Here is a 23,317-nt window from a genome sequence, read left to right on the forward strand (position 1 = left end):
CGCACTAAAAAATATCGGAAACTTTCTTGACATTAGCATGTCAACACTGCTCCGATTGACACAAATCATACGAAGCAACTTTATTTCCCATGACTAATACATAAAACTTTAAACAAAACTGGGAAAGAAGTTGCTCGAAGCCAAACTGACCCGCCCAAAAACCTGTACATCAGCATATGAGTGGGTGAAAAAAAAGTCTCACTTTAAAAATATTGTAACGAAGCAAGATACAAGCTACATCTTAGAAAAATGACGTACATATGGTAGCACGGGTGCCAGGTAAGTTAAAGAAGAAAAGTCGCCATCATCAGCCATTCCACGGCCACTGCAGGGCAAAAGCCTCTCCCACAGATTTCGCATAGCTCAAAGATAAAAAAGCATTATGCCCCAAAATGCAGGTCAACAAAAAGAAAAAACAAGAATTAGAAAACATGACTCGGATACAATCAAAGACGGCAGAGAAATCATGGGGAAAAGGTGAAAATAGTCAGAAGATACAGGCCGTGAAAAAACGTGTTAATCATACAAACAAATAGTACAAAAAAATCAGAAAAAGTCAGCACCGCAGATGGCAAGAGTCATGTCGAGAAATCTAAAGTAATTTTTTTTAACACATGAAGTGATCTTACTCCTTCTTGCAGTGAGGTTGATCAAGAATATACGCAGTGTACAGTGAAAACCCCCACAGCAGAGCACCTTTAGGTGCATCACAGAGACACAACACTGAAGGAATCATCACTGCAGTTAAAATCGTGGAACCAGGTATCTTTTGGAAATCTCTTCTTGGTTGTACAAATTACACTTATCACCAGTATACAATTTTTCATAGCTTTTAGGTTTCACTTTACAAAACTTTTGTGAAAGCTTACAGTACAGGCAGCTTTTACCATTTCAAAAACAGCAACATTCGATTTTAAGTGTTCGTTTTTTTTCACAGGTTCTGCTTAGAGGGGCTCTTTACGGTCTGCGAATGTGGTTGCTAAGCCAATTTTTGGTAGTATAACTGTTTAAACTGATAACACTGATGCAGTGATTATCGAAGAGCGCAGTCAGTCATAGTAAATCAGTTGTTTCAAAAAGCCCTTTTAGACGACACCTTAGAACTGAAGCCCCTTCTCATTGTCCCACGACATGCATGGCCAAAATATGCTTGTGAAGAAAGCTTCTGCAATGCATACAATCCCTTGACATCTATCACAGTGAAATATGTATGCCAGTGCAAATATCTGGATAACCTTTTTCGTTGATGCATTGTCAATGTGACTTACCAATGTTTCTTTTCTACCTGTTATTAGGTGGGCGTTTTGCTGGTATGCATTTTCTCGAGTTCTGCAAGTGACTGCTCGCAGGCAAAGCTGTTCTGGCAGATGCTACAATGATAGCGCCTCTTGCCAGAGTGCAATACTTTATGCCTTTCCAGGTTGGTCCTTTAGGAAAAGGTATTTGGACAGAAGCTAAACATGTAAGGCACCTGAGTGCACTCTTTCATGTCTGTTCAAGCCGCGTTTATCATTAAAACCCTTCTGACAGATGCCACAAACATAAGGCCTTTCCACAGAGTGCACTCTTTTATGCCTGACCAGGCTGTTTCTTAGAGAAAAACTCTTCTGACAGATGCTACATACATAGCGTCTCTCACCAGAGTGGCGGCTTTCATGATCAGCCAGTTCGCAATTTTCCTGAAAACGTTTTTGACAAATATTGCACACATAAGGCCCTCCACTAGAGTGCAGCCTTTCATGACGAGTCAATGTCCCGCTAGTCGTAAAGCTCTTTTTACAGATGCTACACACGTAAGGCCTTTCGCCAGAGTGCGATCTGTTGTGAACAGCCAGATCGGATCTCTTAGCGAAGCTCTTTTTACAGATGCTACACGCGTAAGGCCTTTCGCCAGAGTGCAATCTGTTGTGAACAGCCAGATCGGAGCTCCTAGCGAAACTCTTATTACAAATACTGCACACATAGCGCCTGTCAGCAGAGTGCGACTTTTCATGACGAGCCAGTTGGCCACTTAAAGGGAAACCTTTATAACAGATGCTGCACACATGGGGCGTCTCACGAGAGTGCAGTCTTTCATGTTTAACGAGGTTACTTCTAAACTTAAAGCTCTTCCGACAGATACCACACACATGCGGCTTTTTATTGCCACAGTGCAATCTTTCATGAGCCACCAGGCTAGCTTTTTGAGCAAAGACCTTTCGACAGATGCTACACGTGTGGAAACTTTCACCAGAGTGTGCACTTGCATAAATAACCAGGGTAGTTGTGTATGTAAATTGCCCATTACTGGCTTGACACCCGTGGGAATCCTTGCTGGAGTGCATTTTCATATGTTGGCCAAAGCTGCGGTTTCCACTGAAGGCTTTTTTGCAAACAGTGCAGATGTGAAGCGTCGTAGTGGCACACCCTTCGCTATGAGTGGTCTGGTGGTTGAGTTGTTCACAGGAAAGGCAGGAATACAGCTTCCCTCCAAACAGGATTTTCTTGCCGTCAGAGCAAAAATTCCTAAGTGGAAAAAATGAGACACAGTATTGGAATAAACTGTTCAATAATAAAGACTGCATATATGCCAACTCGATGACCAAAACATACCAAAATATGCTAACATTCGGAAAAATTTTTCGAATTCGAAAAATTTTAACATTAGAAAAAATGCCTACAAAATGCTAGTACTCTTTTTAAATAAATCAAAGATTCTTAAAGGGACCTAGAAAAGCTTTGTGAAGGTGGCAATCAAATGCATTCAGGTGGTAGAACACATAACGGGGGATTTTTGAGCCAAGTGTGAGCCCCATACGTTCTACGGATAATTTTTAAACAATTTTTGAAGGTAGCCTTTCTCAGCCGATGAGCTCAACGCCGCAGTGAGCCGATCGCGGCTGATGCAACTGCGAGCCGCCCTCCTGATTCGCCCAATCGCCGGTGAGTTTGGCTGCCAACGTCACTGCCATTGGCTTCCGGCTGCTCTTCCTCCTTCCCGCGCGATCCCGAGGCAAAGGCGGGTCCGCAGCGATTGACACATGCCTAGGCGCAGGAATGTAGCTAGTGCAGAACGGAAGTCGAGCGTCGCGATGTCACAAGGCTATTCCCAGTGTTTCCAGCAGCTTTGAAAGAAGCAGAGAGGGAGGAGGAATCGATCGGCGAGGGGGGAGAGGTGCACTTAATTGCTTCCCGCGCAGCTAATACTGAATGTAGATCAATAATACCAACGGCATTGCATCGCTTTGTTGGTGCTACGTGACAATACAGCTTTTTTGTAACTTTTACAAAAGGCTTTTCTGGGTCCCTTCAAAACATAGTCAACTGAAAATATTTAATCACAAGTTTCACAAAAGAACATGTTTAACTCATGCACAAAACACAACAAAAACTCCAACTTATAGCAGTTGTGATAGTATGATGAAGATATCACATCTGCAAGCAGAGTCATGCTCGTAACTTTACTGCCGTGTAGGAACCCAGGCGGTAACTTACCAGTGACCCACAAGGCAGTGAACATGTTAATTCGCAGGAAACATTTAAGTGTTTCCCACTGCCTTGGGAAGGTGGCAGATTGTGCTGGCATTGATGTGTTTTTGTGTGAACCAGACTCTTTGCTCTTAGCTGACACATGAACTCGAAAGAGCTGTCAGACACCATTTGCTTACAAAAACAAAAGAAACTCCTCATTCCATGGAGGTGTGGTGCCATGTCCGACATTCTGCTCACGGGTAGAGTGACTTACATCAGATCGGGCACTGCCTAAATGATGAGTTGTGACATCATTAAGTCCCTGAAAACTGGTACAGGCAATAGTAACCTCGCCATCTTTTACTGCAAATTCCAGTGCGTACCCTACCTTGCAAAGGCCACCAAAAGGAAAAAATACATGCTGCATACCTGATGACCAACACATGGGACAATTGTGCAATCATTTGGTAAACAAGATTCTGTTTTGACTCTTCACGCTTTGTTGCCCACGAGTGTGACTGGCTCCAGTGCCTATCATATTCTCTGTCACGTGTATAGCTTCATATTTTCTACTTGGTGCTTTTAATATTCCTCTCCTTGGTTATATTTTTCCATGATATATTACGCAGCCCATATAATAAAGGTTTCACAGGTGGCAATAGAAGCAGAAAAGGCCGGATTATCATGTTTAGCCAATGAGTCTGGAAGCTTTCTAATCCTTACAAAACGAAGGAAACAGCCACTTGCCAACATTAAATTACACATCTTCAAAAATATGATTCAAGGGTCTCATCACTAAAAATCTTAGGCCTAAAAATTCAGACCAGGGCATGCACTAAATTTCTCAGGACAATCTAAAGACATAAACCAAACAATCGGTCTGATTCAGTGGATTTCAAACCGATGCGGAAGTTTAAAGGAAGAGGAGGGTATCAGGCTGGTACAAACATTTGATATGAGCAGAATAAACTATTTTTTACCCTATCTACACCCAAGCACTGCGAAACTAAACACAGTGAACCAGTTAATAAGGAAAGAATATAAATCCCCACTGCACCTGCCCCCGTGCACCTCCACAGCCACACTCCAGTGACAAGGAGTTTACAGTGAAGCCGAACTAACATATCAAATGTCACTTGTTAAATCAATACGGCGATTATCGAAAATCCCCACGGGATTACACATCCTGCATAACTTGGGAATCAAACAACCCCTTCAACAAACTGAAAACAAACTCACATGAAAACCTAAGCATTAGGCCAATTTCATGAACCGTGCATCCCAGACATCACGCACAGCAAAAAGAAAAAAGAACTTCAGCTCTCTAGACAAAATTTGAAAGCAAGCCCAGCATCATGGCCAGAGCACTTTCACTGCAATCCAACCCAACCAGTCATCTCAGATTCGAAAACTGCAATACAAAATTTCGCTGCCGGCTTAATCTCCAAAGCAGCGCCCAAATTCTTGAACCGAAACCTCCCTCTGTCCCACGTCGAGCTGGTCTGGACTCTTGCTTCAACAGAAACGAGGCAGCTGACAACAGTGGCCCGAGCCTCACCATCCTGGTGTGAACTAGTCTACACCAAAACCACGAAGCCAGATCTCCGAGGGACAGACGAGTGTTTTACAATGAAATCACGCAATACTGGCTCTCCTGTAGGTCTACGCTCTGGCGGTCAAAAACCTAAACAGCAAGCAAGCGCATGTTTGGCCCCTCCTAATAAACATAGCCTTACCAAACCTTCCAAGGTTAACACATTCAGCCATCAGTATACCCACCGCTGATTGCCTCCTATGCGGCGCCCCAACCAATCTATCTCAAATATGGGCCTGCTCTGAAAATAGCTTTCACCATTTACATCCGATGAGCAGTGGGAAGTAGCAATGCATAGCCCGGACACAAGTGTGCAAACCACGATGGTCACCCGACCAACCGACATTGCTGCCCAATTTACGCCTGCAGCAATGAGTATCCTCTGACTTAAGAAACACTCAATAAAATGTGTTTTCTCTTTGTCTTGTCAGTGTCCTGTGTTTTCTCTTTGTCTTGTCAGTGTCCTGTAGCAACACATCTACAATCAGCAAAATTAATGCCTGTTTTAACAGGGTGTCTAGCGACCGGGAAAAGTCAGAGAATTTTGCGCCACCGGGAAATTGTCAGGGAATTTTTCAATCAAGTAGTACCAGTCAGGGAAAACCACTTTGGGGCCTGCCCACAGTTTCAGAACAGGGGAAACCAGTGTTGGGGGCCCCCAAGAAGTTAACGAACGCAACACGTTCGCGCGCGACGAAAGCGTGAACCGCATGAAACGTTTTCTGGTTTTTCTGCAAGCAAAAACGCGTCGCGCACGGGGCGCGCTGACGCCGCAGCGAAAACCACCTGCACGGTGCGTGCCGAGAGGCAGGCGCCGGCAACATGGCGGCTGCACCGGCCGCGGAGTAGTGCGGTAGCTCCAACGACCGCATCTAACCGCGCTTTAAAATGCTACTCAAGGCACAAACGCACTTGCTTGTGCAGAAAAGGAGCCACCGCAGGCACGAAATCGTCGACGCGGCCGTGAAAATACCGCGCACGAATCGCGAGCCGAAACTCGCCGTGCGGCTCACGCAGCTCGCAGCTGGCTTAGGTTGCTGGTTGCACTTGCGCAGAGGGTCGAGGTAGGTGGTGCCCAAATCGCCCGCACAACGCGCTTTTTTTTCCAGCGAATTTTAAAAGTAAGCGCTTTTTTGGAGCTAATCTTGATAGAACTTCTTTCTTATGACATCAGGAGCCAGAATTACCTAATCAAAAAGGAACATGACATGGTTTACCGTGAACCGCGTGGGGCGTTTTCTGCTCGCGAAAATGCGCCGCGCATGTCACAGACGCTCTGACGCTGCCGCAGAACCGCCTGCACGCTGCGCGCGGTGCTGCCATTGGCAGAAACATGGCGGCGGCTTCGACCGCGAACTGGTGACGGAAGCTCGAACGACCGCTTCTAAGCGCTCAAAAATGCCACACAAGGCACGCACGAAGTTGCTTGTGAGGTAAAGAAGCTTATAATGTGGGCGAAAAACATAATCCGCGCCGCTAGTGAAAGCGCCCATGCAATACCTGCCAGGGTGGTAAGCCTAATCATTTCGAGAGCTTCGAAACTGCCGCCATGAGGCGTGCGGCTCTCCATTGGCGCAAGTCGGCAGGCTCCTCCCACTGCCTCGCGCGACGCGCGTCATTTTCTGAGCGAGGCAGAAGCTGCCGCGCGCGCGAATCGTCGACGCGGGCGTCAAAAAATCGCACGCGCAACGCCGACGCGCCCGAATCGCGTGCAAAAACGCACCATGCGGTTCACGTTGCATGTCGAGCCAGGACAATAAAAAAAAACCAAAAGGTGCTTGCTGAAGCGCACTTGAAGCTCCTATCCCTCAAGATGAAATAAACTCTCTGAAGCCGTAACAAAAGGCAAGCAAACCTCAAACTGAACAAACTGAAGTTAATGTGTTTTGTATATGCTTTTTATATGCTTCACGGACCATTTACACAGAATGGTGCCTGTTGTATAGGTCACGGAATTTCGGTTAAAATGGTCATGGAAAACATGGAAAAGTCAGGGAAATTGAATTAGGCAATTTTCTAGACACCCTGTTTAAGCCTGAGCTGTAAAGACAGTGTTTGTTCCACAAATCACACTGCAACCATTGCAACTTACCCTGTGTTGCCAGAACATGGGCGGCAGCAGCAGGTGCGAAGACCACCTTCTACCGCAATGTCAGCATCATCTTCTGAAGCAGAGAACTGCTCCAAGACACAAGCTTGAGCTCTGTCCAATTTTCGAACTGAAAAAATCAATTGTCAGAGCAGTTAAAGACAATGACTGACGTACAATGTTCCCACAGACTTCAGTAAAACGTCTCGCTTCTCTCTGACTACTCAATTTCACTGCAAGCACTTAGTTTTAAGTAGAGCACTGCACAAGACTGACTTTAAAGGGCCACTAAAGTGATTCGTAAATATTGCGGGATTACTAGCGCATATTGTAGTCTGGAGGATATAGGCCGTGTTTCTACCACTCTCGCTGCATTTACGCGACTTTATTCAGCTTGAAAATCAATCTGAAGATGTTGTCCTTCTCTCTGCATTTTCCTCGCCGATTTTCTAAGATGTTTCATATAATGTTAAAGGGACAGACAACCGAGTTTTGTCGCGTATGTGTTCTTTAGTTCACATGAAAGCCAGCGTTTTATAAAGCCCGGTAACCACAAGCAATTCATAAACAAATTGGCGGAAGTAAATTTAATTTGGCAGCAAACTTCTTGAACTCGGAAACTTCTTGAAATCGGAAGGGTAGCGGTTCCTAGTGTCGAAAATTGACACTACAATATGTGCCCCTGTCACGTGACCTGCAAACCTAGCAGCTACTGTAACTGCTGAAACGTTTATTTACGTATTGAAAACCTCTTAACACAAGTATTCGTATAAGTTTAAATTGTATATGTATTTTTAAACATTATTTTGAAAATTTTTACGACACGCCGCCCGCCGTCGCTGGGTTGCTCTTAGTGTGGCTAACTGAGCCTCCATGCCCAGATTCAACGGCAGCATTCAGTAAACAGACCCAGTGAAGGAGCTCTGACGATTCTGCCTGAGTCAGGGGAATTTGTTCTGCCAAAATATTTGATTTCAGTTTCCAAATACGCCAACGGCAGCAAAAACAAAAAGACGCGCCCGGGGAGAATCGAACTTCGGACCTGCCACAACCTGAAGACAAATGCTACTTGTTGTCTGTCCCCACAGATGGTGCATTCGTGCAAAATTGACTGTTGAAGTTAAAAATACACATAAAGGAACACGAAACCCTGCGATTCACACTTGTTTTAGCTGGGGACAAGTTTTTAAATATCGTTTTTCATTTCGCATACAGACAAAAGTATGTTGCCGCGCTACTGGGTGTCATGGTTGCCAGCATCATATTTCGAGAGGACACATACGGCTCGTAGATCTAAAAACTTAGATTTAAAAGGTTCTAGGGCGCTGTCAGCAAAACCGTTTCGGATTAAGGTGTTTGAAGTGATGCCCTTTAATTTGGGACAGTGAACTCGACAAAAATCGGTTGTCTGTCCCTTTAAAGCAAGATCGCTTGGCCTTACTGCACTACTGCATGGCCCACCGACCCTCCGACAGAATCAGTCAGCCCGGCATTTAGTCAGCCGGGCACCAGCGGGCCGGCGCAATCTGTTCACTTAGCTGAAACAAAGCCACGACATGTTTGGGCCTGAAAGAACGTGCATTTAGTTTGTTAGTTTGTAGAATGTATCATGATCTAAGTCCAAGTCGCGGTGACTTGGTGGTGACGTGATCTGATGGTGACGTGACTGTGCAGTGGGTATGTGCACCCCGCCGACCCGGGGACTCGAAACTCCTGAATCGGCAGGTATCCCTCTGTGCTGCCCGGGATCTGCTTTGTGGCGACTTCAATGCACACCACACTATGTGGGGGGATGGTGGGACGGATGCACGCGAAGAGTACCTGTGCGACACAATGCTGCACCTCAACCTGACTGCGCTGAACATCAGTGAGTACCTTTAGGGAAGGCAACAGCACTACCACGTTCATAGACCCCAGCTTGGTGTCAGCCAGGTTTGACGCCACTTGGAACTTGGATGCGGGAATCCAGCACGTGAGGCTCTGACCACAACTTGCTACACACTGCACCACATGGAAGCCGGACAGCCGAACTACACTGCACCACGTCCCCGTCACCCACTGAGACCACTTCTGGTGCTGCCTTGCTGAGGAGGTTCACGGGGTTTACGACCTGCTTTGCAGTTCAAGGAAGGCCATGCGAAAGTGCTCCATCGCCTAGGGTGCCGCCCCACCGCACCTGAAGCTGCAGTAGCAGCGAGCCAAGCGGAACCAGACGGGGAGGAAGGCACAGCGCTTGGGAGCCCGGACTGACTGGATGGGGTACCACCATGTGAAGCGGTCTGCCGATGGCACAGCAATGGCCTCAGCAGTGGCCCGAGGTGTGCATCAGCTCGAAGGCCGACCGACGCTGCAGTTTCGTCTGGGGCATTTTTGCAGTTGGTCCTCAAGCCCCGTGGAAACCACTACCCCCTGGCCGCCCAGGCCATCAGGAGGAATGCCAGCTACGAGCAGCTGGCTGAGCAGCTCTTTGCGGAGCACTTCCTGCCCCCCACCAGGCAGAAGCTAGGCCTCCGGTTGCTGCACCAGAGCAGTGTGAGGGATACCATCTACTCAACGATGCTTCCATCATAGAGGCTCAACTACATGGTGCACTGTGCACCTACTAGCGAAAGATGGCGCCAAGGGCCAACGGCCTCACATACCAGATGGTTCGCAACCAGAAAAGTTGGGGTTCGTGAGGCTGCTGGCAGCCTATAACCACATTTGGGAGACAGGGCAGCTGCCGCCCGACTGAAAGCTGGCCATTCTGCGGCCCCTCCTCAAGCCAGGCAGGGGTTTCAGGGCCATCGTGGCCTCCTGCCCTGTGGCCCTCACCTCCTGCGACTGCAAGCTGCTGAAGCGGGCACCACTGTGCAGGGTGGAGGCCATCACGGAAGAAGGAGTTCATCCCGGAGCAGCTCACAGGACAATAGCAGCACCAGGCTGCAACGGACTCCATTGCCGATGTAATGGCAGCGCTGGAGCACGCCCAGGCTACCAGGCACGTGGCTGCCCTGGTGCTACTAGACGTCAGGGGTGCTGGAAGAGTCCGGCACTTCGAGAGAGCTGTGGAGCTCCGTCAAGGCGTTCCGGACAGGCCACACGGTGCAGGTGCGAATGACAGTGCCATTTCGGCACTTGACAGTAGGTGGGTGTGCCGGGAGCGCTGCCGCATGCAGGTGGCAGCGCCTTGTAAACGCCCAGGCACTAGGACCTAAGGCGGACTGCCAGCAAGTCATGCTGCAGCTGCAGGCAGCCCTAGATGTGGTGTGGGCCAAGCTTGCCAACGTTGGACTGCAGCTATCGGCCAGCAGGACGGAGGCTGTGCTGATGCACCCAGACACCCATCCTGCCGCGGGGCCAGGTGCCGGCACATCGACGGTGAGGGGCTCAGCTGAAAGACCAGTGTGCGCACCTGGGGCTCACACTGGACCACTGCGTCAACTTCCGCCAGGCTGCCAAGGAGCTCCGAGCCAGGGCACAGATGGCCACAATGGCTGTGTGGAAGATGGTGGCTGACCAGGACAGCAGCTGCTCGCAGCAAACGACCTTGCGGCTGTGCAATGCTTCGGCCGTGGGGCTCATGGACGTGCAGCCGCTGGCCACCCTGCACAAGCCCACTTGGTGGCAGCTGGAGAGCGGCCAACACAGGGGCGTCCGAATCAGCCTGGGCCTGCCTTGAGACTCTCAGTGCGTGAAGACGCTGGCTGAGGCGGGGGCGTGGACGCTCCAAACAACGGTGGAGCAGCCAACCTGGGCTACATTGGCCAGCTGCGGTGGGCAAAAGGGGGCAGCCCCCTGCTGCAACGGCAGCGCACACATCGCCGTTCCCGCAGAGGGCTCATGCTGGCGCTGTATGAGCAGGTGGTGGCCACCTTGGACGCAGCCTCCCCTTGGCCACCGCCTATCCTGGTGGCCAAAGTGCACATGGAGATCCCGGGCCTGCGCTGCAAGCGGCGGATATCGCACTGCGAGCAGCTGCAGGTGTCCCAGGCCGCCAATTGGGGTGACCTGGAAAGCCACACCCCAGCCTACACAGACGGCTCTATGGGGCAGCAAGCAGGCTTTGGCCACAGCAGCAACTGTGCTGGCGGAGGCCAGCAGGCAGTCCCGGCTGCACTAGGCCGCATCATCCGCCACACCCAAGCTGATGGGCGTAGGCTTCGGTCTGGACCTGCCACCGGAGCTGGAGCCAACCACGAGCGCTGTGCCCTGCCATGCGATTTCCGAATGGCCCTACTGCAGATTTGGGAGGGTGACCCGTGCTCACCCTTCAAGCGGGCCTTGCGAGCAAAGGCGGCACGTCTGGCTGCTGAACAGGGCGCTCACCTATGACTGCAGTGGGTGTTAGGCCAAGACAACTACCTCCTGATCCAGTGGCATGTGCGGGCCCAGCACCCAGACACGTGGTTGGCCGGTGGAGAGACCCCGCCACCCGTGCGGGCCTAATGGCTGTCACGTCAGCAACGCTTGGCTGTCCTGCTTCTTCACGCCGGGTGCGTGTGAACACCCGAACAAAAACACTGCCTGGGGCTTATTGACGGCCCATCGTGCCGGCACTACCGGGCAACCGTATGGACCCAGCTGCATTTGGTCCTTGAGTGTCCTCAGTTTGTGTGAAGGAGTGCTGAACTGCTGGCCATTTTCAGAGGAAGGGCTCGGCCCTTCGAAGAGACTTGGTGGCGGCGGGCAGTGCCAAAAAGCGGGATGGAGTCCACGAAGCTCTCAGTTCTTACCTGCACGCCTCGGAACTCCTCCCGGCACTGTTTTCTCCATATTTAGCAAACTGGGTTGTGGCCGTGTTATTTTTGTGTGTTTGTGTCAGTTGTGTTTTCTTTGCTTGTTTATTTTTAGCGTATAGTCCTGTTTATATGTATCCTCTCCTACTCTTCCTTCTCCCCTTCCTGCCTGCCTGTTCTCCTAATCCCCCTCCACACCAGCAGGCATTCCGGTGCCCCCCTTAGGTGAGACAAAATACACCAGCTAGTGGACTTTCCTTCCCATGGAAACAATACATTCATTCATTCGGCTTCTATTCAGCAGGCTAAATTATGCAAATTTTAAAAATAAATAAATTAAACCTTGTCTTTTTTGTAACCTGCCAACTGTACTCAAAAAGGCAGATTTTCAACCCTGATGTTTTTCGTTCTTTAGGTAAAAATATCACTTAGGATCTGTAATCAGTACCCTGAAATCGTTCCGACATCTGCACAGCTGAACGCTCGGCACTTTATGAACACATCTTGTTTTCCAGCCTCAAAATAGCAGCATCACGTTTGGAACAATTTATATTCCTCACAAAGAACAAATGTTCATAGCTTCCAGACTGCCATGAATGAAGTATGTGAGTGCACAATCGATCCAACGGACATTCCGACATGCTCTTCACGGTTGCACAAGATCTGGCAGCTGAGTCTCAGCCCCAGGTGGTGCAGGCATTTGTGGACGCTGGGGCCAAGGATGACATGGTGACCACAACACTACAATGGCCTTCCCACCCAGAGTCCTGTCAAACGTGTTTCTAAGAAACACGCCGCACCCTGCTGTCTATGCTGGCCGAGCTTACGGCCATCCGGGACGGCTTGCAAGGACTAACTCCTGCTCTTCTCAAGCCCCTAGAAGTAATACTTTACAAATTTATAGACTGAACGGCGGCCATACGTGATTTACGTCGATTAAATAGCAACTGAGCAATTTCGAGGGACATTCATGACATACTGGATACGTACCACTGCCCTCTGCGGCTCTCGAGGGTCCGGCGAAATACGCTCCCTGCTCACATTGCGGCGGATGGTGCCTGCCACCATGCATTTGTCCCATGACCATTGCCTGTACTGACACTAGACACCCCAGGACAGTTTCTCCAAAGGAAAGAAGATTTTTGTCGCGCTACACGAGCTCTAATCCCACTGGTGGCCTTACTCTCTTCCCTAGCAGACTCGGAGGAGGTCTTGTTGCGAAGACTTTATGTTGGTGTAGCCCTCTCTCCCGCTCTTACCTGGGAGTGGCCACCACACTACCATGACCCACAGAACTGCCCCTTTTGCATGGCTCCTGCCGAAGATGTGGACACAGAACATTTGCTGTGGACGTGCCCTTCATTGGAAGCGGCAAGAACACGGCACCTTTGAGGCACAGGCCTCAACCCTGGCAGACCACCTGACCTTCATCGGTGAATATGGGGACCCCATCGCTCCCTCCTTGCGTTTCTTCACGAAACTGGAGTTAACCCATACTTGAGACATAGTATTTATGCCAACGGGCATACTACCGCAATAAAAAAAGTATGAAAAGGGATAAAAAACTATAACACAAACTTGGTTTTTTACAGCCGTGTTCCCCCTCCACACTAGAACGCTCATATGAGGAGAAAAACCATGAACTCTAACCTGGAAATGCCTCTTCGGTTTGGCAGCTTGCACTGATCAACGTCACAGCGTACTGTGTACCTGCAAAAAAAATTCAGTCCATAATGCAGACTGGCAGCGACATCAAATTGGGGAAGTACCTCTGGCACTGGTAGTAACGGCGGCTTGCGTGTTTTGGCTGCAAGATACAACCCGATTGGAGGCTGCACCCCTCCACATTGTGTAACACGACTGTCACGCGTCGAGGATGTTGCACGCAGTACGGCTTCTGTCGTTGCTGTGCCTTCTGGAAGCAAAGAAACACAACCACAGATAAATTTACACGCACGAAACAATAAAAGGATTCGCTGTACGCCCAGTGCAAGTTTCACATCCTACAGATGATGATGTAGAGACCATTGATCACCAGATAAGCCTTTTGCAGGCTACTGATTAAACAGTTTCCTGGTCATCCAAACTGATGAAACATGCACACATTTTTTATCATTGAAAATAAGAGCACAAAATTAGACAAGGAAGAGGAAAGGGAAAACAATTGCTTCTTGTTCCCTTTGTTCGTTCCAGTCTAAAACTGCGCTTTAGTTTCAAAATACTTACTGCACTAGCTAGCTCATTTCCCCATATTGCTTTAGTGCACTTTTCAGACCCTTCTGCCCTAGATAGGATTTCAGGAGCTACCACACTCCCACTCTGGATGTTCCATACATGTTTGCTGATATTAGTTTCTCACAGGTACTAATTAGTGCCACTAGCTTTTAAAAAAAACATTAAAAAGTTGTACTGACGAAGTACTGAAATGAACACGTCCCCTTTTTCTAAAATACAGGTCCGTTATCTTTTTATGAAGAGCATTTTTATAGTATCTATTGCTGTTCCAAAGGCCCACATTGCCAGCTCTATAACAAAGAGATTGAATGTCATAACAGCGGTAGTGAGCACAGTATGTGCAAAACACACACCACTACCACTAAGGATATAGAACTGTAGTGTAACCTTGTTACAACAGGTGTGCTAGCAGCAGATATTTCTAACTCATTTTCTACCTCCAGCAGAATTGTCCCCCTATTAACCCTTCCAAGCGCCATGTACGCAACTCATCCACATTACATTCCACCTAGCAGTCATCATCCGCAGGACTCAAACAAGACAACTCTCATTTCATGGCTAGCACAGAGTAATACCCATGCCCCACGTGCACAAAAAATGACATGAAGTGCTCAAGGCTATAAAGGGACACTGAAGGGATTTGTAAACATTGCACAATTACTAGTGCAAATTGTAGTCTGCAGTCTCTAAGCCATGTTTCATCAACCTTCACTCCATTTACGCAACTTCATTCAGGAGAAAAATCAATTCAAAACAGCTGTCCTCTCTGCATCCTCCTTGCCAATTTCCTATGACATTCCGTGTGACATTAAAGCAAGATGCCATGGCTTGAATGCGCTACTGCAAGGCTCGCCGACCCTTTAACAGAATCAGTCAGCTCAGCATTTAGTTATGTCCTTATTAGTCCTGTATTATGTGTATATGTACCTCCCTTTCTCTCTCCTCCCTTTCGTGTACACCTGTGTTCCCATTCCCCACACTCCCCACACCAGCAGGCGTTTCGGAGTCCACCATTAGGGGAGACAAACTACGCCTGCTCATGGTCTTTCCTTTCCATTTTAACAATAAATTCATTCATTCATACATTTAGTCAGCTGACCGCCGGCAGGCCTTCGCAATTCCTTCACTCAGTGAAAACTACGGCACGTTTGTGCCTGGAAGAATGTGCCTTTAGTTTGTTACTTAGTAGAATGCATCGAGCTCTGACTCCCCACGCATGCAGATCGACGCTTTGCTGCCTGTTAAGCTAGTAGAAAAATCTAAGGCAGTCGAAGGTGGGAGAAAAGCCAGCGAAGTTGATATAGGTACTAAGGAATTGCAACCAACCAAAACTTCTATAGTACAGCATAAAAAAACAGGGTGCAGAGAGCCCTTCTTGTGCTGGGTGAACAAGCACAGCGGTCAGCAGCATGGCCACACATCTGCGAATGCTTTTCCATCTAGGGAATGCAGTTGCTAGAAATGACATACTGTGGGATTTCGGGGGATGCTTACTGCATGACCACAATACAAGAAATAGTCATCTAAGCAAATTGAAATGATAAAACTAAATGAGTTCAATTTCGAGTTCAAAGTTCAATTAAGAGAAGCGATCCGGACGACTAATTGGTCTATTATTAATTCAATGGATGATTGCAGAGGCAGCACTGCATAACTTTTCTTTTGCAATTTTAAAAGCTGTATCATCAAGCACTACCACGCTTAAATGTAAAAACAGATTTAGCTATCCAAACAATCCATGGATGCCTAAAGGGTTATTCGAAAGCATGCGGAAAAGAGGACTATATGTACAAAAGAACCAAAGACAGCCCTTTAATTCTAATTTAGCAAAGCGATATAAGAAATACTGCTGCCTAATTAACATCATCTTAAAGCAGCCTAAAAAACGGTATTATGAAAATGAATTTGCTAAACGTACACCATAACAACCCAAAAAAACAGTGAAATCTTATAAATACCTTTCTTAATAGAACTGCAGCTAACGCCTCTATATCAAAAATTACATACGACATCGTAAGCCTGATGTAACTACTTCATATTGCCGGTGCCTTTCGCGAATATTTTTCATCCATTTATCCCAATACCCCTCAGCCTTTAAATGCGCAACTTGGTTGCCCCCTGCTTTCCAATCTTTCTTATTGTTCCCAGTTACACCAGAAGTGCTCACTACGCTTGGCACGCTGAAAAATACGAGCCCAGGCCTACATAACATTTTCATTCGTCATTTGAAGTTAGTTGCTGATTTAATCATAAATACTGTTAGCCATATTATTAATCTTGTCTTTAGGTCTGGTACTTTTCCATATTTTCTAAAGAAAGCTAAAATAATGCGTGTTTTCAAAAGAGGTGACCGGCTATTAATGTCTAATTACCGCCCAATTTCCATTCTCTCTTGCCTTAGTAAAGCAATTGAACAGATATTTTTCAAACGTCTGAACAGCTACCTCAATAAATTTATTCTACTGAATCCATGGCAATTCGGTTTTCGGCCTGGACGTTCCACCAACCTAGCATTGCTTTCACTAACAGACTTCATTAAAAATCAATTGATACTGGAAATTTTGTGGGTTCAGTCTTTCTAGATTTTACAAAGGCATTTGATACGGTTTATCCTAATATCTTGTTTAAAAAATTAGAAGCTTATGGCAGAACCGGTCCACGACTAACATTTTTGAAAAACTATTTACTTAACCGACAATATACCGTATACGTGGCTGACACTTTTTCTGAAACAAGAACATTTACCCAGGTGTACCCCAGGAATCTATTCTCGGTCCTTTACTTTTCATATTGTATATAATGATCCTCCGTATTGTCTTAATTCTTCTCACTGCGTCTTGTATGCGGACAATACAACCACTTGTTTTTCTAATAAATCGATAATTTGCCTTACCACAAACAATGACAATGCCCCGCAGACGCACTGCGTAGGCCTCGGCTAGTGAATTCTACGATTCCAAGACGTCCTGGGAGGCTTATCTTACGCATTTTACAGCCGACAACATGGCAGAAGCGCGGTACGATGATTACTGAGGTATTGAGAATGCCCATCCAACAACGCCATTGGTTGTGTTTTACAGAACCGAAACCGAAACCGGAACTTGTTCAATTGCTAACCTTGGGCATCGTCCAATCACGGTGCTCCCTCCTCCCAACGTCACAGCTTTAGTTGGTGCGGCCGCCACAAACCGCGCATAGTAGTTTTTCTTCTTTCCCGCTGTGTAAAATATTTACCGATTTGTCAACCGGATAAACGATGAAAAGTGGGCTAATTTGAGCCAGTCTACGCAGTGCAAGCAAAAACGGGAGCTTGAAAAATTCACTTCAGTGTCCCTTTAAGGGTAACAGAGTGGATCCCTAGAATAGGCAAGCGTGGCAGGGGTTGGCAGAAGTTTACATGGGCGAATGAGATCAAGAAGTTCGCGGGGATAAATTGGTCAAAGTTAGCACTTTAGCACTAGACCGGATAATTGGAGATCTGTGAGAGAGGCCATTGCCCTGCAGTGGGTTTGGACAGGCTGATGATGATGCATGTTGGTATTGTATGTAGTTCAATGTGTTTGGTTTCAGGTTCAGAGATTAGGGTTTTGTTTGGTGTAGGTTGCTCTGACGCAGAATAAATGCATGGTTTTGTTGACCTGCCATGGGCTTGGCCTTACCCATTCTTCTGATCTGATCTAGACATCATGTGACACCAATTCGTGAGCTCGACTATTTTGGAAATGTGCGCTCAACAAATGTCCAGAAGCACGAGAAATTTGCCACCCTGGTGTCTTAAATCAGAGTCGAAAGCAGCCCTCCTCACATTACCAGAACTCACCAAAAGAACTTCGGGGGTCAACAATAAGTCTTCACTGGCTGCGCATTTGTACTTAGCCATGTAGTATCCGCACAAAGAGAAGTTAAGGTTTCATTCAAGCGAAGCTTTTCCAGCGGTACTATCTGACACCTGCATGAGTCATGCATATTGTAGCGTTGAAAGTTCGCCTCAAAGAACTGTGGCACTTGTCATGTGCCGCATTACGCTACGTGAAAGGGGCCAACTTCAGGGACGAGACTTGGTTTCGGCAGGTGCCACCACCCATCCTCAACCAGAGATGCAAATAGCGCTTCCAAGATGGAAATGGACTCCTTATTCCGACTGGAAATAAGGGTTACCGACCACATTTCCAGCTTAATTTTTCAGCACCAATTGTGTATTTCAGTATCCAGCCAGCCACATATGCTTTCCAGAGGGGAATATTAAATTCGTGCCAGAAATTCATTTTTTGCTCACTGGATAGTTTGTGACCACGCTGGAAAGATTTCGTACTAGGGGCAGAATTTCTAGTACTGCCTGCAATACATTCTACAGCAATTTCCAGCCCAGCTGCAGAAGGTGGCCGGAAACCTTCCCGGACAGCTTTTAAAATGCATAAACAAACCAAATAATACATGTTATTTGTTTCACAATGTTGGCAAGAACTTTTAAAATTATGAAATACCCCTCAAAACAGGAAAAACCTTATCAAAATTGCATTAAATATTTGTGAACTACTTTTTCAGGTGCTTGCTCCCAATGCCAATTCACTCACTTAAAATATGTTCTGCCACTCTGGCTTGTGAAAGTGCACGAGTAGAACACTGCACATAGCTGCTACGTGTTTTTTGTCCTCTTTTATAGTAAAATTCTAATTGTGCATTCAATCCTATTCACTGCAATGCCTTTGTGTGCATTCATACTCTTTGAGAGGATGTGGACAGGGATGCTCTGAAGTTATCCGCCTCGCATGTCGATAACAGTGAACTGCTCGAACAAAGATTTGACCCCAATGAAGGTAACAATACACTGCGTGCCATTCAAATGCACTGATACTATTAGGTCATATCATATTGATTTTATCAACTCTATAAGTGTGCAGATTTCTGCGACGTTTTAATGTGGTGGGAAGGAGGAACAAAATATGTGCACGCCTAGCCCAAATACAGCCTTGCACATGGTAACTAAGTGGCAATAACTGACCTAGCACCATGTGTGGTGCTCTTGTAAAAACTTAGTGCATGGGGCTTCGTAAAAGTTGGATAGAGTGATTTGGTATCGTATTCACGTGGCCTGTGTATGAGTGCTGAGCTCTTGGAAGTCTCAGTCAAACCAGACCTTAGCGTGTTTTAATAAATGGGGGATAATTAATGCACGAATTCTGTGCACTCGTCAACTGCTGAAGTGCAGTAGAAAGTTGCACACGGTGATATTATTTTACAAGGTGAACCGATGGATAATGCATTGCTCTTGTTCCTGTTTTATTTTTTAGTATCTGTGAGGTAACACCCTTCTGACAGTGCATGGTACAAAAAACTTGAACCCCACAAGACTGCTGGTGTAATACCAAAAAGTGGCCCCGAGAACTCCAGTAAAGATGTAGCATCTATGTTTCGATTGTTATTTTGCAAAGCTTACATCGCACTTGACACCGCAATTACACTTGAAACCAGAATTACATATGAAGCCTTATTTTTCGTAGGCTGCCTGGATCACAAGGAAAATTTACTCAACGAAGGACGCGATTACCCTGCAGACGTTCTTGGTACACAGTGACAAAGCTGAAAATGTGCGACATTATATGCCACAAAAGTACGGTTTAAGTTTTAATCTGCCTCCTGTGTTACTGCTGTAGGGCAGAAACATCCACACAAAAAGCTGTTGTACTTTGAAATAATTATATTATAGAGTGCCTTTATATGTAGCTATAGGTGATTTAGTCTCGAGTACACCCCTTGAAATTGAAGACTACTCTTATTTCGTGATGCATGTCCTCAGTGATGTTCCGAACTGGGGAGAAAAATTCCGATTCGTAGGTTCAGAAATTTAAAACTTTAAGCAGTTTTTCCCCCACAGGTTTCGCAAGAGTTCTCCGCCAATTTCGCAGCATTCTCTTTGACGGCTGACATATCTTTACGTGGAATCCTGTTCGGTTTTGAGCGTTAGCCAGCATCACCTATATCTACTTTACAAAGCCTTCCGGACGCAAGCAGCATTTAGACACTCAGAGTTTCAGCATGAACTAAATTCCACATGTGGTGCTCAGCAGCCTTTGACTATGCATTTTACATTTTGTAAAACAACATGCTTAGTTTGCATTCTAGACATGTATGTTTAAACTGGTCATTTGAAAAAGACAGAGACATTGTTAGGTATTTGAGGCAATTTTTGTTGCGTGCCGGAGCTCCTGGCACCTTCTGCTGTTGACAGCACGCGGACTAAGACCTTTGCCACACATACAAAAAATGATATTAAGTGCTGAATGCCTAAGGTTTTAATGCGACTAATTCACTGCTGAATGAAAAAAATCTAATGCTATTCGCTATAATGTCCTTTTTGGCTTAAGGAGCTTTGCACAACTCAATCGCCTTCACGAACGCCTTAAATCTGCCTACTCCAGAATGCGATTAGCACGAAATGAAACCAACGAATTTCTCAGCACCAGAGGGCTGACGCAGAAACGTAGCTGAATTCGGAAATAAGACGATTATTTTGTGGACTCTTGGTAATAAAGTTGTGAAGAAGACGAAGTTAACTAAATCAGTGGCAGAAGGCAAAACCTTGTGTCACTCGGCTACTGCTGGCAGGCGGCGGCAGCTGTTGAAGCCACTTTTAGAAACGCCTCACACCATTGTTAATGAAACACTATTTCTCAAAACGTTTTCTTTTGCAAAAAACATTTTTAACCCTTGGAAAATGTTTTTCTCTACGTTAAAGACTTCTAAAATAAGAATGCATTTCTTTTTTTGGTCATTATTACCATGACGCCTAACACATTTAGTGCTTTGCGTTTGTGCGTGTAGCACGGCCCGCCCAAACAATGCAATTCAGTATCTTAAGGCCTTAAACACTTAATGTCATTTTTGTGTACATGTGGTTCGGGTAAACGGCGCACCTGAAATACTTTTCAGTAAACGGCGCACCTGAAATACCTTCAGCCACAGCCGCTTTACACTCTAAAAGCTCTTTCTAATGAATTATTCTCTTCTTAATGCTCCGTCCTGTTTTATGAACTGGATTTGAAGCGGTCTTTGATGCTTGTGGTTTGAGGAATGTGACTGCACATATTTGAACATAAATTTCATGGAGAGTAAGGGACTTTCTTAAACGAAAACAGCGTAATAAATAATAGGAGGTCCGGTTTACTGGCATTAATTTTCCTTTTTACATCACGACTCTAAAATTCTTTGCCTCTATTAATAGTTCCTTTTCCCCTTTGGCCATAAATACAGCCGAAAATTACCTGAAAAAGGGAAAATTCCCGCACCGAACATCACTAGTGCTATCGCAGTCGGTAGTAGAAATTTAGCAAAACAAGTGACTTCTGGCTAGAAGTGGTGCAGAATCGAGCATGAAAAAAGGCGATTTCTGTCTGGAAAGTGGTGCAGAATGGAGCAAAAAAAAGGGGTCATTTTTGTCTAGGAACTGAAGCTGAATCACGCAAGAAACGCAATTTCTGGCTAGGTAGTAGAACCAGCAAGAATAACGCAATTTCCAGCTGGAAAGCTACGCTGTTCTGGCTGGAAATAATGTTATTTCCCGTTAGAAAAAGTGGTTTCATGTTAGAAGTACGCAGCGTTCTGGTTGTGAATGGTGTGAATTCCAGCCAAAAAACGTGTCATTTCCAGCTGTACGCGAGCTTAGAAATTTCGGTTTGAAGCCACGTAGAGGTTTCGGCTGGGGTTCATTCCAGTCCAGGCTGGGAACAATCTCCACTTCCATAACAGAGCCGGTGCTGGAAATAATTTTCACCTGGGATCACTAAGGGGTGCTGGTGGTGACAGGTTGCTCCGTTCAACTGCAGACTTTTCTGAACAAGTGGGGCCGACGGGTCGCCGCCACGCAGATGCCGGGACAGGAAAACCACGACATGTGAAGGCGTGCACACACAAACCTCATCAGGACTGCAGCACGGCCTACGGGGATGTTCTAGCAGCAAGAACTCGCGAGTTGTCAGGGCGGTTGCAAGCACTACATACCGACGTTGCCTTGCGGGCGGTTAGGTATTGACATGAGCTACTTTTCTGAACTGCGCGTTTCGCGCACACAATTATTACGCACACGTTATATAAAAACATTACATAGCGCCCACCAAGACACGACACAATGTAGAACCACCAAGCACGACCACAACAACCATCGCTACCGAAGGGCGCTGCCAAGCCCAACGTTTATAGAACGTTGGCCAAGCCGCCCAGCGCCACTACACTGGTCTAGTAGAGAGTCGTCAGACGGATCAAATGCTTGGCGGTGGAGTGCCGTTTGTTGCGCGCGGCGCTGCAGGCGTATGTTGCACTGCCCTCAGATGGTTCCGGGCAGTCCGAAGCGCGCGTACAAGGTGAGCTCGTCGTTTGTTTCTATATTTCGAGGCACACTTTCCCATCGCAAAGTAGGTGAAAACCCTCTGGAAGGCTTTTGACTCGAGAGCCTAGCGCTAGTTAATACGTGGTGAATTGCACGTTCTTTGGTCAGAGCTACATTTGCGGACGTTCGTTGTTGATAAATTTTATGTACGAAATGCGATTTGCAAAATACTTTCATTTGTTTCGTGTGCGCGAGCGGTGATAAACGCACAGAAGCTGGAGAAAGCTGGGATTAAGACTAGCTCAGCGTTCTCTCCTGCGGGGTCAGACTTGCGGTTTCCTCCCCGGCGCACGGGTTTCGTTGCACGTTGCGTGCGCGCGCTTTGTGTCATCCGTGTCGAGTCTGTGGCCTTGGAAGTACATCCAATTACTCTATCGTGATATTTAGGGGCTCTACTTATAAGCACACCATTCAATAGAAAATTCTATGTTTAAAAGGACAGAGCCACCGGGACATACGATTCGAGCGCCACAGGCCTCGAACGGCACTCCAACGCACGTGAAATTAACCTTGTGAGGGTTTACTAGACGAGATTCCCCGTTGGACTCAGCCATAGAGAAAGAAATACTGGTAAGAGTGGACACTCCCATAGAGCCCTGCGGCCGAATGACTGTACTGTAGTGTAGCGCACCGAGCGGACGGAGAGCCAAACTACTAACCATACTTTCGTTCACTTTCGGTTTCGGTTTCGCGGACACCGATTTAGGCGGGTAGTTTGAAGGACTGGAAAGCGCTGCTCACGGCGACGGGCATCGGTACAGTATTCGGACGCTTTCATGCAATAATTAGTGTTTATTTGAATATATCATTCTCAGGCTTAATGCCCGTATGCTTTTACAAAAAAAAAA

General features: G+C 46.7%; 1 protein-coding gene across 3 annotated transcripts; it reads right to left on the bottom strand.

Moving 5' to 3' along the window:
- Positions 1–65: 65 nt before the first annotated feature.
- LOC144158544 (uncharacterized) lies at positions 66–22,331 on the bottom strand. Of its 3 annotated transcripts, XM_077689500.1 has the most exons (6): positions 22,085–22,331; positions 21,858–21,915; positions 13,621–13,766; positions 13,502–13,561; positions 7,137–7,263; positions 66–2,505 (listed from the first exon to the last, which is right to left on the bottom strand). In XM_077689500.1, exons 3-6 carry the CDS (start codon positions 13,697–13,699, stop codon positions 1,455–1,457), a joined length of 1,317 nt encoding a protein of 438 aa, XP_077545626.1. In that variant the 5' UTR covers positions 13,700–13,766; positions 21,858–21,915; positions 22,085–22,331; the 3' UTR covers positions 66–1,454. The 3 variants fall into 3 exon arrangements, with proteins under 3 accessions (XP_077545626.1, XP_077545625.1, XP_077545624.1); XM_077689499.1 differs by lacking the exon at positions 21,858–21,915 and having other exon boundaries at positions 22,000–22,331; XM_077689498.1 differs by having other exon boundaries at positions 21,858–22,331.
- Positions 22,332–23,317: the final 986 nt, after the last annotated feature.

The sequence above is a fragment of the Haemaphysalis longicornis genome, unplaced genomic scaffold (genome assembly GCF_048455015.1).
Source record: "Haemaphysalis longicornis isolate Haplotype H1 unplaced genomic scaffold, Haemaphysalis longicornis Haplotype H1 scaffold_10, whole genome shotgun sequence".
In the NCBI taxonomy this organism is placed as follows: domain Eukaryota; kingdom Metazoa; phylum Arthropoda; class Arachnida; order Ixodida; family Ixodidae; genus Haemaphysalis; species Haemaphysalis longicornis.

What these genes read in the sequence shown, in the direction of transcription:
- LOC144158544 (XM_077689500.1), bottom strand. Translation starts at nt 13,699, where the DNA reads ATGTGGAGGGGTGCAGCCTCCAATCGGGTTGTATCTTGCAGCCAAAAC. An exon ending in CGTTACTACCAGTGCCAGAG is followed by an intron (nt 13,562 to 13,620) that starts GTACTTCCCCAA and finishes TTTTTTTTGCAG; the next exon opens with GTACACAGTACGCTGTGACG. An exon ending in CCATGTTCTGGCAACACAGG is followed by an intron (nt 2,506 to 7,136) that starts GTAAGTTGCAAT and finishes TTTTCCACTTAG; the next exon opens with GAATTTTTGCTCTGACGGCA.